Source organism: Leptodactylus fuscus, chromosome 4 (assembly GCF_031893055.1).
Source record: "Leptodactylus fuscus isolate aLepFus1 chromosome 4, aLepFus1.hap2, whole genome shotgun sequence".
Lineage (NCBI taxonomy): Eukaryota > Metazoa > Chordata > Amphibia > Anura > Leptodactylidae > Leptodactylus > Leptodactylus fuscus.
The window spans coordinates 16,417,797-16,437,258 of NC_134268.1; the positions used below are offsets into that span (position 1 = coordinate 16,417,797).

Here is a 19,462-nt window from a genome sequence, read left to right on the forward strand (position 1 = left end):
AATGAGGGTATTTATAACCCCAATATATTCTTTGAATTCCCAGTCAGACAATGGCACTGTATACCAGTAGTAAAAATTGTGGGTGCACGTAACCCCAATATATTCTTTGAATTCCCAGTCAGAAACTGGCACTATATGGCAGTAGCAAGAAATGAGGGTATTTATAACCCCAATATATTCTTTGAATTCCCAGTCAGACAATGGCACTGTATACCAGTAGTAAAAATTGTGGGTGCACGTAACCCCAATATATTCTTTGAATTCCCAGTCAGAAACTGGCACTATATGGCAGTAGCAAGAAATGAGGGTATTTGTATTCCCAATATACTCTTTGAATTCCCAGTCAGACAATGGCACTGTATACCAGTAGTAAAAATTGTGGGTGCACGTAACCCCAATATATTCTTTGAATTCCCAGTCAGACACTGGCACTATATGGCAGTAGCAAGAAATGAGGGTATTTGTATTCCCAATATACTCTTTGAATTCCCAGTCAGACAATGGCACTGTATACCAGTAGTAAAAATTGTGGGTGCACGTAACCCCAATATATTCTTTGAATTACCAGTCAGAAACTGGCACTATATGGCAGTAGCAAGAAATGAGGGTATTTATAACCCCAATATATTCTTTGAATTCCCAGTCAGACAATGGCACTGTATACCAGTAGTAAAAATTGTGGGTGCACGTAACCCCAATATATTCTTTGAATTCCCAGTCAGACACTGGCACTATATGGCAGTAGCAAGAAATGAGGGTATTTGTATTCCCAATATACTCTTTGAATTCCCAGTCAGACAATGGCACTGTATACCAGTAGTAAAAATTGTGGGTGCACGTAACCCCAATATATTCTTTGAATTCCCAGTCAGACACTGGCACTATATGGCAGTAGCAAGAAATGAGGGTATTTGTATTCCCAATATACTCTTTGAATTCCCAGTCAGACAATGGCACTGTATACCAGTAGTAAAAATTGTGGGTGCACGTAACCCCAATATATTCTTTGAATTACCAGTCAGAAACTGGCACTATATGGCAGTAGCAAGAAATGAGGGTATTTATAACCCCAATATATTCTTTGAATTCCCAGTCAGACAATGGCACTGTATACCAGTAGTAAAAATTGTGGGTGCACGTAACCCCAATATATTCTTTGAATTCCCAGTCAGAAACTGGCACTATATGGCAGTAGCAAGAAATGAGGGTATTTGTATTCCCAATATACTCTTTGAATTCCCAGTCAGACAATGGCACTGTATACCAGTAGTAAAAATTGTGGGTGCACGTAACCCCAATATATTCTTTGAATTCCCAGTCAGAAACTGGCACTATATGGCAGTAGCAAGAAATGAGGGTATTTGTATTCCCAATATACTCTTTGAATTCCCAGTCAGACAATGGCACTGTATACCAGTAGTAAAAATTGTGGGTGCACGTAACCCCAATATATTCTTTGAATTCCCAGTCAGACACTGGCACTATATGGCAGTAGCAAGAAATGAGGGTATTTGTATTCCCAATATACTCTTTGAATTCCCAGTCAGACAATGGCACTGTATACCAGTAGTAAAAATTGTGGGTGCACGTAACCCCAATATATTCTTTGAATTACCAGTCAGAAACTGGCACTATATGGCAGTAGCAAGAAATGAGGGTATTTATAACCCCAATATATTCTTTGAATTCCCAGTCAGACAATGGCACTGTATACCAGTAGTAAAAATTGTGGGTGCACGTAACCCCAATATATTCTTTGAATTCCCAGTCAGAAACTGGCACTATATGGCAGTAGCAAGAAATGAGGGTATTTGTATTCCCAATATACTCTTTGAATTCCCAGTCAGACAATGGCACTGTATACCAGTAGTAAAAATTGTGGGTGCACGTAACCCCAATATATTCTTTGAATTCCCAGTCAGACACTGGCACTATATGGCAGTAGCAAGAAATGAGGGTATTTGTATTCCCAATATACTCTTTGAATTCCCAGTCAGACAATGGCACTGTATACCAGTAGTAAAAATTGTGGGTGCACGTAACCCCAATATATTCTTTGAATTACCAGTCAGAAACTGGCACTATATGGCAGTAGCAAGAAATGAGGGTATTTATAACCCCAATATATTCTTTGAATTCCCAGTCAGACAATGGCACTGTATACCAGTAGTAAAAATTGTGGGTGCACGTAACCCCAATATATTCTTTGAATTCCCAGTCAGAAACTGGCACTATATGGCAGTAGCAAGAAATGAGGGTATTTGTATTCCCAATATACTCTTTGAATTCCCAGTCAGACAATGGCACTGTATACCAGTAGTAAAAATTGTGGGTGCACGTAACCCCAATATATTCTTTGAATTACCAGTCAGAAACTGGCACTATATGGCAGTAGCAAGAAATGAGGGTATTTGTATTCCCAATATATTCTTTGAATTCCCAGTCAGACAATGGCACTGTATACCAGTAGTAAAAATTGTGGGTGTATATAGCCCCAATCCTATTGCTAGGGGACTTGCAGGGTATTTCTGGGGTGAAGGTGGGGGGGCACACCGTTGGAACGGGTATCGGGGTATATATCGGGTATACGGGAATACACTGACAGTGTATTCCATTCAGGATCCTGGGAAAGCTGGGTTGCGGCGATTGAGCCCGTCAGTGCCACGTTACACTGACAAGCTTCTCCCTGGAATTTAGCTCTTACAAGAGCTGTTGGTTGTCTTCTCCTTCCTATCCTAGCCTGTCCCTGCCTACCCAGAATCTAAGCCCTAGCTAGCTGGACGGAAACCTCCGTCCTCGGTGAATTGCAAGCTCAGAATGACGCGAAGCTGGGCGTCGCTGTTCTTTTAAATTAGAGGTCACATGTTTTCGGCAGCCAATGGGTTTTGCCTACTTTTTTCAACGTCACCGGTGTCGTAGTTCCTGTCCCACCTACCCTGCGCTGTTATTGGAGCAAAAAAGGCGCCAGGGAAGGTGGGAGGGGAATCGAGTAATGGCGCACTTTACCACGCGGTGTTCGATTCGATTCGAACATGCCGAACAGCCTAATATCCGATCGAACATGAGTTCGATAGAACACTGTTCGCTCATCTCTAGTTGTAGCGTGATACCATTGAAAAACGTTCCAGTTGTAGAAGTTTGGGTCAACTCTGCTACATCTATGTGCCGACAGCTAGTGGTTGTGTGGAGAATTACCACGTCAAGCTCAGCGCTTGGCTAGCTGTACCAGTCCTATAGAACGGAATAGAGTTGCAAGGCATATACACAACCTCTGCTATATACAGACACAGAGACTTAGAGCTCAGTCTCATAGACTAGTGATGGGTGAAAACAAGATTCATTTTGCCAAATTTGCCCAAAACTTTTGTTTCGGTTTCAATCGACAGTGCTAAGGTTTCACTTTGGGGTCTCTTCAGACCCCAGAGTATAAGTGGAGACCCTCACCCCTCCTGAGCTCTCTCATGGCATCCTACGTTCATTCCCGGGTATCTTCCGGCCCCCTGAGTGACAACAGTGGGGATTGCTGTGGCCTGTGATTGGACCGTGTTGACAACATGATGTGTTGACAGCATTGAAGTGTTAAGATAAGATAAGATAATCCTTTAATAGTCCCACAGTGGGGAAATTTCAGCATGTTACAGCATCATAGTAATACAGACATCAATTGTGACATCAATCGCCCAATGCGGTCTCAGGGACCCAATCACGGGCCTCATTGTTGACCTGGGGTCACTGACATCACCCAGGAGGTTGGAAGACCCCCGGGAAAGAACACTGGCTACAGTGCAGGAGCCCAGGAAAGGTGCGGGAAGGTGAGTATAGGTGTTCATTACGTTCTGCACCTCCCCCGGACCTCCATTCTGAAGAGTCCCCAGAATATAATTCCTAGGAGATGAGCCCCAAAAATTTTGCATTCAGCTGAATCCAAAATTTTGGAAAAATGAACCCAACTCATTCAAATGAATGGTCCAATGGACAAGGGCGGTGCTAAAAGGGCGCAGACTTTTTCTTTTTTTTTACCTTTTTTTATATTTTGTACAACCCCTTTAATTATTTAAAGGGATCTGCTTTATAAAGAAATCTATAGGGAATAAGTAAGATGGATTTCGGATGGTTACAGTTGGGCTCGGGTTCAGTGCAGTGTAAATCACTTAATACGGCGTATAGGCCGCACACTTTCATACGTCTTCCTACCGCTTCAGGGAAATTTTGAGCCTAATGCCCAATAATGTCTCTTTTACATCCATTTTCCCTGTAGTCACTTCTGGAGAGAGGCTTTTCAGGAGGTTAATTGATAACTTATCTTGCATTGGCTTTTCGGCAGTAATGTAATTTACTGCTGCAATTAGATCAGTTCGCTGGCTTCATACAGGACAATGGGGGCACTAGAAAGAAAATTCCGTCCTCATTGGAAACATTGTGTCATCCAACAAAAGACACATTTGTTAAATTGACTCTTTCAGATTTGTGACACATGTCACCGAGCGGCAGCGGCGGGGTGCGATGAACGCGAATCAGAATCAAGTAGCAAATGGGCAAATTATAATGCTGAATTTCAATGAACAATGACGGGATTTGGATAGGACGAGCTCAGATATTTACTATCGCAGTGGAAATGAGGTAGTTATGGGATGTCAACCATAGAATCCAATCAGATCTCAGATTTCCAGTATGGGGTGGGGGAAATTGGGTGTCAACCATAGTATCCAATCAGATCTCAGATTTAGAGTGTAGTGATGGGTGGTCTTCTGTAGCATCCAATCAGATCACAGATCTTCAGTATGGGGTGGGAGATTGTTGTGTCACCCATAACATCCAATCAGATATCAGATTTCCAGTATGGGATGGGGTATTGGTGTGTCATCCATAGTATCCAATCAGATCTCAGATTTAGAGTGTAGTGATGGTGAGTCTACTGTAGCATCCAATCAGATCTAAGATTTTCATTCTGGGGATGGAGTGTCAACTGTAGTATCCAATCAGATCAAAGATCCTCAGTATGGGGTGGGAGATTGTTGTGTCAACCATAACATACAATCAGATACCAGATTTCAATTTTGATCCCCAACCTAAATCTGATTGGATGGTATGGCATAACCTTATACACCGGACCCGAAAGTTAGGGGGCCCACAGGTCGCCCTCACCACGCTAGAGCTGGAAAAACTTTATTGATCTCCTTTTTATTTTGCTTTGATGGCCAGCAGCCTGTACAGTGTAAATTTATTCCCCCTGTCCCCTGGTACACTGGAGTAAGAAGATCTATGATACACAGCCTTCCCCTTTCAGAAAGGAGAACATTAACTCTAACTCTACCAATAGCAGTTGGTCAGCAGCATATAGTCCAGGTGGGATTCTGTGGGGCATACGGGGGCATGTTGTACAGGGAGGAGATTTAGTGCAGGTAGGCCCAAGCTGAGCTTGTGCTCCGGGGTTCACGAGTCCTTACTTACAGCACATCCCTGCCCTTGAGACTTGCTTCTAGAAACTTCTGTGATCAGTGTCTACAGATGAACTGTTTATCACTAAGCTAATATAACACAATATTATTACATGCTAACTAAATCCATAAGAGGGTGCAAGTCACGCCCTGACACATATAGCATATCACTTTGTGTTATCATGTTGTGAAAGGTTGCGAATCACTAGACATGTCCAGCTAAGAGGAGAGGTAAAGAAGGAAACATCTGTAGCCATGAGAGAAATCCACTTTATATCCATCTTAAAATAAAAGAAGGGGCCGAGATGCCCCTTATCCAGTAGAGGCCCATTGCATTTCATGGACACTTGTGGTCTTCACCACATTTGAGTCACACTCTCCACCTTAAACTACTAGAACAGGGACTTGGTTAGGTTTGTACTTCCAGTAAGGGGTTATCCAATGTAGAAAGCCCCCCATTTCCATACACCCTATTAGGTCATTCTGGGTTAATGAGGGGTCCTGTTTTTAGGGATCCTCATCTCTTGGCAGAGTGGTTATAAAGAGTGTCTCTCCCTCTGGAGGACCCGACCTGTCCTGTGTCACACAGGCAACACATTGATGTGTATGGACACCGTGTAATACTTCATTTCCCCTTCGGTGGTGCTGCAGGGAAGTTGGGCACTTACAGCCAGGTTTTCCTACACATTACAACTGGTCCATTGGGGTTGAAGTCCAAGCAGGGGGGCATTTTGTAATAAGCTCATTGGCAAAGAACTCTACTAATTATTGGAAAGACTATCCTCTCCCATTTGGCTTGACCCTACTATTAGCATGACTGCCTCTATATTAAAGGGATTGTCTGGGGAGTAATACATTTTACCAGTGCAATCCCCGCACCAGTTAAGCTTTGCTACTAATATACACCCTGGTCCTCCAAACCCTGAGGTTACCTGTGCAGAGGGCATCTAGGGAGGCCATTACTTTAGCTCCTTCATCTCCCTCGTTGATGCTCTGGGTTTTTGGTCACATGACCAACTCCATTCTATTCAACAGTAGAGCAAAGTTGATGACGTCGGTGAAAGTGGGAGCCACTGGACTGTAGACAAAAGTTCCAACCTCCCCAGCTGCCCTCCGCAAAGGTAGCTATGTGCTCCGCGGGATCGGGGTGTATATTAGTATTAGGAGATCCCTAATACTTAAAGAGGATCTCTCACCACCTCCATCGACCTAACCTCTTTTCCTCCACCGATCCTGCCACAGTGGGATAGTTTTTCTCTTCCCCCCACCATTCCAGAGTAATCTGTGCACTTGGTTTTGGTGGCTGATATGCTAACTAGACTCTCTAATGTCGAATGGGTGGTGTCATCTTAGCTGTCCTACCCAACACCACCCACTTGACATTAGGGAGTCTAGTTAGCCTATCAAGCACCCAAACTAACTGCACTGATTACTCAGAAACGGTGGAGAAGAAATTCTTACTGGGATCCAAGGATGAAAAGAACTGGAGTTGGTGGAGGTGGTAAGAGGTCCTCTTTAACTCTTTGTTGTGCTTACTGTACTTACATAAGCCTGTTGTAGTTAAAAAAGACTAAAAAAAAACACCATGGATCCTACTAGAACATCAAAAAGTTGCCAGTATATTGTAGAGTTTTTCATGTATTGAACATGTTGTAGGTAGGGACTTGTATTAGTGAGGACAGGGTTTCGTAAGCTACCAATGCCTTGTTTAATAACATGGTTCATATTGGTGTTTTGTATCTTATGCAACCAATTTTCCGAGGTCAAGTGACGAGTGATGGATCCCCAACTGGTGGGACCGTGGGGTGGAGACCCCTAATCTACTCAAAGCCATACCCTGAGATTAGTTGACCTCATCCTTGCATCATGTTATTAAACTGTATCCATTTACTATCCACACCATGAAGGAAGACGTCTTGTAGGATGAGTCAGTATCCGGCCCCCCCCAGGAGGTCTTCAGTCATTGTAGTAGCGAATGGTTCGCCATTCAGAACGGCCGCCCTAGTAGCGTACAGGTGATGACGTAAGACTTACTGTGCTCTTCTGTAATTTGCATGGAATGCTGTTTTTGACTTGCCTAAAATATTGCATTTTTTTAACCCCAGGGGACTAGCAGGTTTTATTTTTTTGCATGTGCTTTCCCCTAGACTCTGGCTGCGCTAACAAGAAATTCAATAAATCTGCTTCCAAACCATCTTGCACAAGCTTTGCATGTCCAGTCTGGTCCTGAGGAGATTAACAAGCGAATAGAACACACCATCGACTTACGGAGTGGAGATAAGTTGAGAAGAGAGCATATCAAGCCTTTCTCACTGATGTTTAAAGACTCCAGCCTGGAGCATAAGGTAGCTGAGTCTCCGTAGCAAGAGCGTGTCATCCATATCATGGGTCTTTATGCAACAAAAAAATTGATAATTTGTGAAAATTCCATGTTTTTTTAACGTTTACCCCATCTTCTATGGTCAACCCACCACTGGAGTCTACGGCCTTACAAAGGTCCTTCAACATGATGTCCTAATGCAGTTATACTACCGCATGAAATTGTATCAAAATGGAACCGAAATTACCAAATTGGGGGCTGAAAATGAAGAACTTCCTGTTTCTGGGAGTCACATGATCTTCCTCCGGCTTTAGCTGAGTTACAGTTTACAGCTGCTGTAAAGCAAGAATCACGTACAACTACTGATTGGCTGGAGAGATATCATGTGATATACTTGCAGACTCTCCCGAAATATCTGGGACGTGGTGACCTCCCAGGGTCCCGGAAGAATCTGCAGATCTCCTAGTAATGTTATATGTGACAAGGGCACTTTATATACCGGTAATGTCTAGGGTTGAGCGATCGGGAAAGATCGGATCCCGATTGGTGATCGAGCAAATTTCACGATCGCGATCGGCTGGAAAATGATTGGATTTTGAAATCTCAAGATCGGCTCAACCCTAAAAGTGACTGTTCCCATAGAGAAGCATTGACTAGGGTTGAGCAATCGGGATCGGGAAAGATCGGATCCCGATCGGCGATCGAGCAAATTTCACGATCGGGATCGGCTGGAAAATGATCGGGAATCAGATTTTAAAATCGATCCTGAAATCTCAAGATCGGCTCAACCCTAGAAATGTCATAGAAAAAAGTGGGATTGGCAAATTTAGTAGCCGTGTCACACAAAGGGGGCGTTTCATGGCTCAAAAATGGACATGACGTGCTCCCAAAAAAGGGCAGGGCTACAGCAAAAGGGGGGTGTAATCATACAAAAATTTTAACGATTTCATGCCTCTGTACTAGAGCCAACAAAAGTTGTTGTATGTCATGTGACTCCATAGGAACAGGATTTTCAGCCCCCCTCTATGGCACCTTTGGGGTCTGATTATACTTTTTAGGGTGTTGCACCAAAATCATTTAAAGGGATTTTCCAGTTCTATAAGATTGATTATTATGTTGGTGGGGTCTGACTTTTGGATGCAGGGCGGTCCTGCAAGTTCTTTGTTTACCAGACACAGCTCCATACTTTTATTAGTGGCTGTGCATGGTATTACAAATTTGTCTATAGTCAGACCCCCACCAATCTAATACCGATGACCTATCCCAAGGGTGGTCCATTAGTTGTAAAGAACCAGAATACCCCTTTAAAGTGGTCTGAGTTCCCTTTAAAGCTATGTATAATGTTGAGTCATTTACTGTATCATAAATTACTAAATGTTTTCTTCTCCATTCACCTCCAAAGCTGTGGTTAACTGGGAAACAGACTACGGTCATAACAAGTCATATTCATTTATAATTTGTAAGGTGGGCCCTGGAGGGTATGGGGTAAATGGGTGGGATCAAATATATAAGGATATGTGGAAACAGTAGTGACTTTGTTGCAGCTCTCGTTGTGACTGGAGTATAAAATATAATAGATCTCTATAGTGCAAGATGTGAAGTTTGCAAAAGTTTGTGTTTGTTTAGACTATGAAAATGTAATTCAGATGTAAGATTCATGCCTTAACCATTCGCATGCTTCAAGACATTGTCTATGGCTCTCAATGTAACTTAAAGGGATTGTCCAGGTCTCTGATATCGATGACTTATCATTAGGGTAAATCATTGATATCAGATCATGGGAGTCTGACACCTGACAGCCGTTCAGATTGGAGCATTCAGATCAGCATGCCAAGCACAGCGCCCTACATTGTATATATTGTATTGCAGCGGAGTCCCATTTATGTGAATGGGATTGAGCTACAGTCAGGCCATGTGACTGATGAACTTAATGTCACATGACCTGCATACCTCCCAACTTTTGAAGAGTAGAAAGAGGGACAAAATGCGCAGCGCACCGCGGCATATTTAGCTCTGTCCACTTTTATGTTGACTCCCCCCATTCTCATTCATTTTTCATGTACTCCCACACAGTATAATCCTCCTACAGTCACCCATGAATTATATGCCCCCCTCCATCTCTCCCCCAGTTTCATATACCCCTTCATCTGCCCCCAGTTTCATATACCCCTTCATCTGCCCCCAGTTTCATATACCACTTCATGTGCCCCCAGTTTCATGTCCCCCATCTCTGCCTACAGTTTCATGTCACCCTTCCTTCTGCCCCGTTTTATGTCCCCCCATCTCTGCCCCCAGTTTCATGTCCCCCTTCCATCAGCCGTTCAGGTTGGAGCATTCAGATCCGCATGCCAAGCACAGCGCCATACATTGTATATATCGTATTGCAGCGGAGTCCCATTTATATGAATGGGACTGAGCTACAGTCAGGCCATGTGACTGATGAACTTAATGTCACATGACCTGTGAAGCAGAAGCGGGACCCCACTGCACTGATATTGCCCCCTTCAGTGAGGATGAGGATGGCTTATTCCTTTTGTTCCCAGCCATCCCAAGTGTTTAACCCCATAGACACCATGCGGGTTTTTGGATGAAAACAGAAAATCAGTCAGATCCCAGATTTGCAGTCTCCACTTTAGTATTATACCACACTTGCCACTCTCCCAAAATAAGGGGTGACCTCTCAGAGTCCTGCAATAACTGGCCTCCACCAGGTTCTCCCTCATTGTATATGTGACGTGGGCATGTTATGTGATGGCCATGGCACAAAAGGGGCCGATGCTTTGACTGTGTTACAAAAATTGTGACACAGACCCCCGAACATTTTCAGGGTGCTCAAAGTGCGTTGTTCTCTTGCAGGACTGCCATCAAATGTTGCCAGGTATATTCTCATATCCTGCATATCCTCAGGGTGACCTGTCATTACCTTTAGGTTCTGTTTATCCTACAAGATTAGTGGGGCATTCACACTCAATGGCAAAATGTGGTCACTCGTGACCTCTTATAACTCCTTGCCCATAGGGTAACACGAGGTTGTGCACAATTTACAACTGCAACTCACAGGTGACCACACGTCGCTACCTAATCCTCATACCAAAAGATATAACTTCACCTTTTAGGCCCAATGCGCACAACTGTAGTCGTAGTCAGGTGGCATCTGGGAGCGGTCTGTGTTTTCGGCCATATCAATAGGACAGGACAGAAATGGGTCCGGCTCTATATTTTGCAGCTCGATCCTTCAGCCCTCATGTGGATTTGTTAAAACTATATACGCGGGGCCATAGAAATGAATAACAACAGATAACAAACATGGAGCGACACTGGGGTCTGACGATAGTGGGGCGCACCAATAACGGATATTGCTATGAAATTATAGTGTAATGTGCACCCGATTTCACAAGATCGGAAACGCCACTTACAGAATATTCTTCCGCTATTGAACACTAAACGATATGTAGCCATAGATGTCTTACATCCCAAATACATTGACAAGATGGAAGGGGCTTGCATAAAAGTTTCCAGGCAAAAACAATAATTACTCCACATGAAGCCCAAAATTACAGTCTCCGAACGCAGACTGGCAAATCCGCACGGCTCTACCTAACAATTTCAATGGAAAACGCTTTTTACTTATAAATCTAAAGTTTGCGCTCTTAGTTTTGTGGCGAGGATGGTTCTGTATCATTGTGAGTTCCCAGGAGCGTTAAAGGGATCGTCTTCCTGAACACAACCCCTGTCCAGATACCATATGGACATCATAGTAGAACGTTCTGGTATATACCAGTCACCGTCTGATTGGCCGCCATTAGGGTTGCGTGATTGGGATTGGAAAAGATTGGATTCTGATCCCGATCTGTTTTGGTGGGATAGAGGGCTTACGTTAGTTCCCACAATGCTTGGCTACTGGCCAATGATTGTGGGAAAACTAACATAAGAACTCGATCCCGCCAAAACAAATTGAGATCAGAATCCAATCTTTTTCCGATCCCGATCACTCAACCCTAATGGCGGCCAATCAGACGGTGACTGGTATATACCAGAACGTTCTACTATGATCTTTTCCGGTCCCGATCGCTCACTCCTAGCCGCCATGTGATACTATATACCACAAGGAGATAGATTCCACCAGGCCTGGGAGATTTGCCCACTCTTCAGGGACACCTGGATGTCCCACCTTTTGCGGGAGCCTCTGAATGTTTTGGGAGAATTTGCAAACCACACTACTATAGCTTCATGAATCATTACGATAGGCCATTTATATCTAATGGGTGGGAGTTGACATCCAGCCCAGCACCGATCAGCTGTTTGGGTCTTCTGGCAGACTGCGTACTATCCAGTGCATGGAGCTGGTAGCAGATGGCACCACACATTGTATAGTGGCCAATTCCCATTCACTTCATGGGACCACAAATGCAGTAACACGGCCACTATACAATGCACAGAGCCATGTGCTCTGTATACTGTATAGCACCAGAACCGCCAGCAGTCCTGAACTTCTTATTGGTGCTGGACTATCAGACCCCACTGATCCAATACTGATGACTTATCTATCGGTTTTCTGCGTCCTATATATTGATAAACTATTTTTAGGATAAGTCATCAGTATGTGATCAGTGTGGGTCCAGAATCCGAGACCCCTGCTGATCAGCTGTCTCCCTGTACCAATGATGTCAAATTTATAGGACGATATGTATGGCACTAAGTTTGGCATTGAGTAGAGAGACCACAGTGCTCACTTAACCAGCTGATCTATGGGTTTCGGGTGTCAGATCCCCACCGATCAATGTATTGACGACCTAGGCCATCGATATGTACGTCCCAGAAAACTCCTTTAACAATAGGCCTTCAAAACCCCTTTAAGTGACGCACTACCAATATCTTGCCTCCCCTTTAAGCAGCTGTGCATAACCCACAACACGTTTCGTATTGATCCTATTTTATCTGATTTTTGTAATAAAAATAAATAATTGCCAATTGTAATGAAATGAATATTTTTATGAATATCTCTGGAATTAATGGCCGGCCTAGCGGTGACCTTCCTGGTCTGTGGTCGTGCGGCCTGTGGGACGTGCGGCTCGACAGTGTGGAGGTAGACCCCGCTCCGGGGCTGATTATAGTGTTTTCCGCCGCACTCAAGTATCTGCCGAGGCGGAATAATGGCTGAAACTCCTCAATGGTTAGAGATAAATATAACACGCGCTAAATAACAGGCTGTGAGAGAGGACGCCCCCCTACTTCCCCCTACAGGATTTATTCCCAGATTATGAAATTGTTGTTGAAAAATCTCAAAAGTTTTCCTTTCCTTATAAAAAAAAAAAGTTCACTTTTCTACACATTTGGCCTCAGTCATCAGAAATGGCCTTGTTACCCAGATCAACCAATCAGAGATCAGCTTTCATTCCTCCAGAGCAGGTTACATATTGTAAGCTACATTCTGATTGGTTGCCATGGGAAACAACTACAGAGATAATACAAACAGTAATGTCACAGTACAGAGATAATACACACAGTGATGTCACAGTACAGAGATAATACACACAGTGATGTCACAGTACAGGATAATACACACAGTGATGTCACAGTACAGAGATAATACACACAGTGATGTCACAGTACAGAGATAATACACACAGTGATGTCACAGTACAGAGATAATACACACAGTGATGTCACAGTACAGGATAATACACACAGTGATGTCACAGTACAGAGATAATACACACAGTGATGTCACAGTACAGGATAATACACACAGTGATGTCACAGTACAGGATAATACAAACAGTAATGTCACAGTACAGAGATAATACACACAGTGATGTCACAGTACAGAGATAATACACACAGTGATGTCACAGTACAGAGATAATACACACAGTGATGTCACAGTACAGAGATAATACACACAGTGATGTCACAGTACAGAGATAATACACACAGTGATGTCACAGTACAGAGATAATACACACAGTGATGTCACAGTACAGGATAATACACACAGTGATGTCACAGTACAGGATAATACACACAGTGATGTCACAGTACAGAGATAATACACACAGTGATGTCACAGTACAGGATAATACACACAGTGATGTCACAGTACAGGATAATACACACAGTGATGTCACAGTACAGAGATAATACACACAGTGATGTCACAGTACAGGATAATACACACAGTGATGTCACAGTACAGAGATAATACACACAGTGATGTCACAGTACAGAGATAATACACACAGTGATGTCACAGTACAGGATAATACACACAGTGATGTCACAGTACAGGATAATACACACAGTGATGTCACAGTACAGAGATAATACACACAGTGATGTCACAGTACAGGATAATACACACAGTGATGTCACAGTACAGGATAATACACACAGTGATGTCACAGTACAGAGATAATACACACAGTGATGTCACAGTACAGGATAATACACACAGTGATGTCACAGTACAGAGATAATACACACAGTGATGTCACAGTACAGAGATAATACACACAGTGATGTCACAGTACAGAGATAATACACACAGTGATGTCACAGTACAGAGATAATACACACAGTGATGTCACAGTACAGGATAATACACACAGTGATGTCACAGTACAGGATAATACACACAGTGATGTCACAGTACAGGATAATACACACAGTGATGTCACAGTACAGGGATAATACACACAGTGATGTCACAGTACAGGATAATACACACAGTGATGTCACAGTACAGGATAATACACACAGTGATGTCACAGTACAGCGATAATACACACAGTGATGTCACAGTACCGGGATAATACACACAGTGATGTCACAGTACAGGATAATACACACAGTGATGTCACAGTACAGGGATAACACACAGTGATGTCACAGTAGAGAGATAATACACACAGTGATGTCACAGTACAGGGATAATACACACAGTGATGTCACAGTAGAGAGATAATACACACAGTGATGTCACAGTACAGGGATAATACACACAGTGATGTCACAGTAGAGAGATAATACACACAGTGATGTCACAGTACAGGGATAATACACACAGTGATGTCACAGTAGAGAGATAATACACACAGTGATGTCACAGTACAGGGATAATACACACAGTGATGTCACAGTACAGGGATAATACACACAGTGATGTCACAGTACAGGATAATACACACAGTGATGTCACAGTACAGAGATAATACACACAGTGATGTCACAGTACAGAGATAATACACACAGTGATGTCACAGTACAGAGATAATACACACAGTGATGTCACAGTACAGAGATAATACACACAGTGATGTCACAGTACAGGATAATACACACAGTGATGTCACAGTACAGAGATAATACACACAGTGATGTCACAGTACAGAGATAATACACACAGTGATGTCACAGTACAGAGATAATACACACAGTGATGTCACAGTACAGGATAATACACACAGTGATGTCACAGTACAGGATAATACACACAGTGATGTCACAGAACAGGGATAATACACACAGTGATGTCACAGTTAGAGATAATACACACAGTGATGTCACAGTACAGGATAATACACACAGTGATGTCACAGTACAGGATAGTACACACAGTGATGTCACAGTACAGGATAATACACACAGTGATGTCACAGTACAGAGATAATACACACAGTGATGTCACAGTACAGAGATAATACACACAGTGATGTCACAGTACAGGGTAATACACACAGTGATGTCACAGTACAGGGATAATACACACAGTGATGTCACAGAACAGAGATAATACACACAGTGATGTCACAGTACAGGGATAATACACACAGTGATGTCACAGTACAGGGATAATACACACAGTGATGTCACAGTACAGGGATAATACACACAGTGATGTCACAGTACAGAGATAATACACACAGTGATGTCACAGTACAGGGTAATACACACAGTGATGTCACAGTACAGGGATAATACACACAGTGATGTCACAGAACAGAGATAATACACACAGTGATGTCACAGTACAGGGATAATACACACAGTGATGTCACAGTACAGGGATAATACACACAGTGATGTCACAGTACAGGATAATACACACAGTGATGTCACAGTACAGAGATAATACACACAGTGATGTCACAGTACAGGGATAATACACACAGTGATGTCACAATACAGGGATAATACACACAGTGATGTCACAGAACAGAGATAATACACACAGTGATGTCACAGTACAGGGATAATACACACAGTGATGTCACAGTACAGGATAATACACACAGTGATGTCACAGTACAGAGATAATACACACAGTGATGTCACAGTACAGAGATAATACACACAGTGATGTCACAGTACAGAGATAATACACACAGTGATGTCACAGTACAGGATAATACACACAGTGATGTCACAGTACAGAGATAATACACACAGTGATGTCACAGTACAGGGTAATACACACAGTGATGTCACAGTACAGAGATAATACACACAGTGATGTCACAGTACAGGGATAATACACACAGTGATGTCACAGTACAGAGATAATACAGACAGTGATGTCACAGAACAGAGATAATACACACAGTGATGTCACAGTACAGGGATAATACACACAGTGATGTCACAGTACAGGGAAAATACACACAGTGATGTCACAGTACAGGGATAATACACACAGTGATGTCACAGTACAGGGATAATACACACAGTGATGTCACAGAACAGAGATAATACACACAGTGATGTCACAGAACAGAGATAATACACACAGTGATGTCACAGTACAGGATAATACAGACAGTGATGTCACAGTACAGGGATAATACACACAGTGATGTCACAGTACAGGATAATACACACAGTGATGTCACAGTACAGAGATAATACACACAGTGATGTCACAGTACAGAGATAATACACACAGTGATGTCACAGTACAGGGATAATACACACAGTGATGTCACAGTACAGGGATAATACACACAGTGATGTCACAGAACAGAGATAATACACACAGTGATGTCACAGTACAGGGATAATACACACAGTGATGTCACAGTACAGGAATAATACACACAGTGATGTCACAATACAGGGATAATACACACAGTGATGTCACAGTACAGGGATAATACACACAGTGATGTCACAGTACAGGATAATACACACAGTGATGTCACAGAACAGAGATAATACACACAGTGATGTCACAGTACAGGGATAATACACACAGTGATGTCACAGTACAGGATAATACACACAGTGATGTCACAGTACAGAGATAATACACAAAGTGATGTCACAGTACAGAGATAATACACACTGTGATGTCACAGTACAGAGATAATACACACAGTGATGTCACAGTACAGGGTAATACACACAGTGATGTCACAGTACAGAGATAATACACACAGTGACGTCACAGTACAGGATAATACACACAGTGATGTCACAGTACAGGGATAATACACACAGTGATGTCACAGTACAGGGATAATACACACAGTGATGTCACAGTACAGGAATAATACACACAGTGATGTCACAGTACAGAGATAATACAGACAGTGATGTCACAGAACAGAGATAATACACACAGTGATGTCACAGTACAGGGATAATACACACAGTGATGTCACAGTACAGGGATAATACACACAGTGATGTCACAATACAGGGATAATACACACAGTGATGTCACAGTACAGGGATAATACACACAGTGATGTCACAGTACAGGATAATACACACAGTGATGTCACAGAACAGAGATAATACACACAGTGATGTCACAGTACAGGATAATACACACAGTGATGTCACAGTACAGAGATAATACACAAAGTGATGTCACAGTACAGAGATAATACACACTGTGATGTCACAGTACAGAGATAATACACACAGTGATGTCACAGTACAGGGTAATACACACAGTGATGTCACAGTACAGAGATAATACACACAGTGATGTCACAGTACAGGATAATACACACAGTGATGTCACAGTACAGGGATAATACACACAGTGATGTCACAGTACAGGGATAATACACACAGTGATGTCACAGTACAGGAATAATACACACAGTGATGTCACAGTACAGAGATAATACAGACAGTGATGTCACAGAACAGAGATAATACACACAGTGATGTCACAGTACAGGGATAATACACACAGTGATGTCACAGTACAGGGATAATACACACAGTGATGTCACAGTACAGGATAATACACACAGTGATGTCACAGTACAGGAATAATACACACAGTGATGTCACAGTACAGGGATAATACACACAGTGATGTCACAGAACAGAGATAATACACACAGTGATGTCACAGTACAGGGATAATACACACAGTGATGTCACAGTACAGGGATAATACACACAGTGATGTCACAGTACAGGATAATACACACAGTGATGTCACAGTACAGAGATAATACACACAGTGATGTCACAGTACAGGATAATACACACAGTGATGTCACAGTACAGGGAAAATACACACAGTGATGTCACAGTACAGGATAATACACACAGTGATGTCACAGTACAGAGATAATACACACAGTGATGTCACAGTACAGAGATAATACACACAGTGATGTCACAGTACAGGGATAATACACACAGTGATGTCACAGTACAGGATAATACACACAGTGATGTCACAGTACAGAGATAATACACACAGTGATGTCACAGTACAGAGATAATACACACAGTGATGTCACAGTACAGGGATAATACACACAGTGATGTCACAGTACAGGGATAATACACACAGTGATGTCACAGAACAGAGATAATACACACAGTGATGTCACAGTACAGGGATAATACACACAGTGATGTCACAGTACAGGAATAATACACACAGTGATGTCACAATACAGGGATAATACACACAGTGATGTCACAGTACAGGGATAATACACACAGTGATGTCACAGTACAGGATAATACACACAGTGATGTCACAGAACAGAGATAATACACACAGTGATGTCACAGTACAGGGATAATACACACAGTGATGTCACAGTACAGGATAATACACACAGTGATGTCACAGTACAGAGATAATACACAAAGTGATGTCACAGTACAGAGATAATACACACTGTGATGTCACAGTACAGAGATAATACACACAGTGATGTCACAGTACAGGGTAATACACACAGTGATGTCACAGTACAGAGATAATACACACAGTGACGTCACAGTACAGGATAATACACACAGTGATGTCACAGTACAGGGATAATACACACAGTGATGTCACAGTACAGGGATAATACACACAGTGATGTCACAGTACAGGAATAATACACACAGTGATGTCACAGTACAGAGATAATACAGACAGTGATGTCACAGAACAGAGATAATACACACAGTGATGTCACAGTACAGGGATAATACACACAGTGATGTCACAGTACAGGGATAATACACACAGTGATGTCACAGTACAGAGATAATACACACAGTGATGTCACAGTACAGAGATAATACACACAGTGATGTCACAGTACAGGATAATACACACAGTGATGTCACAGTACAGAGATAATACACACAGTGATGTCACAGTACAGGGTAATACACACAGTGATGTCACAGTACAGGGATAATACACACAGTGATGTCACAGAACAGAGATAAT

The 19,462-nt window shown here is 42.5% G+C and overlaps 1 protein-coding gene across 2 annotated transcripts in view; it reads left to right on the forward strand.

Moving 5' to 3' along the window:
• The window catches only part of ADCY8 (adenylate cyclase 8), a 243,041-nt gene that overhangs the window by 157,009 nt on the left and 66,570 nt on the right, over nt 1-19,462 (forward strand). Inside the window, exon 8 of one of the 2 annotated variants that reach the window (XM_075270087.1) lies at nt 7,586-7,783. The exons of the other annotated variant lie outside the window; for it this stretch is intronic. Coding sequence (XP_075126188.1) covers nt 7,586-7,783 — 198 coding nt within the window. The remainder of the gene's footprint in view (nt 1-7,585; nt 7,784-19,462) is intronic. 2 annotated transcript variants of the gene reach the window in all.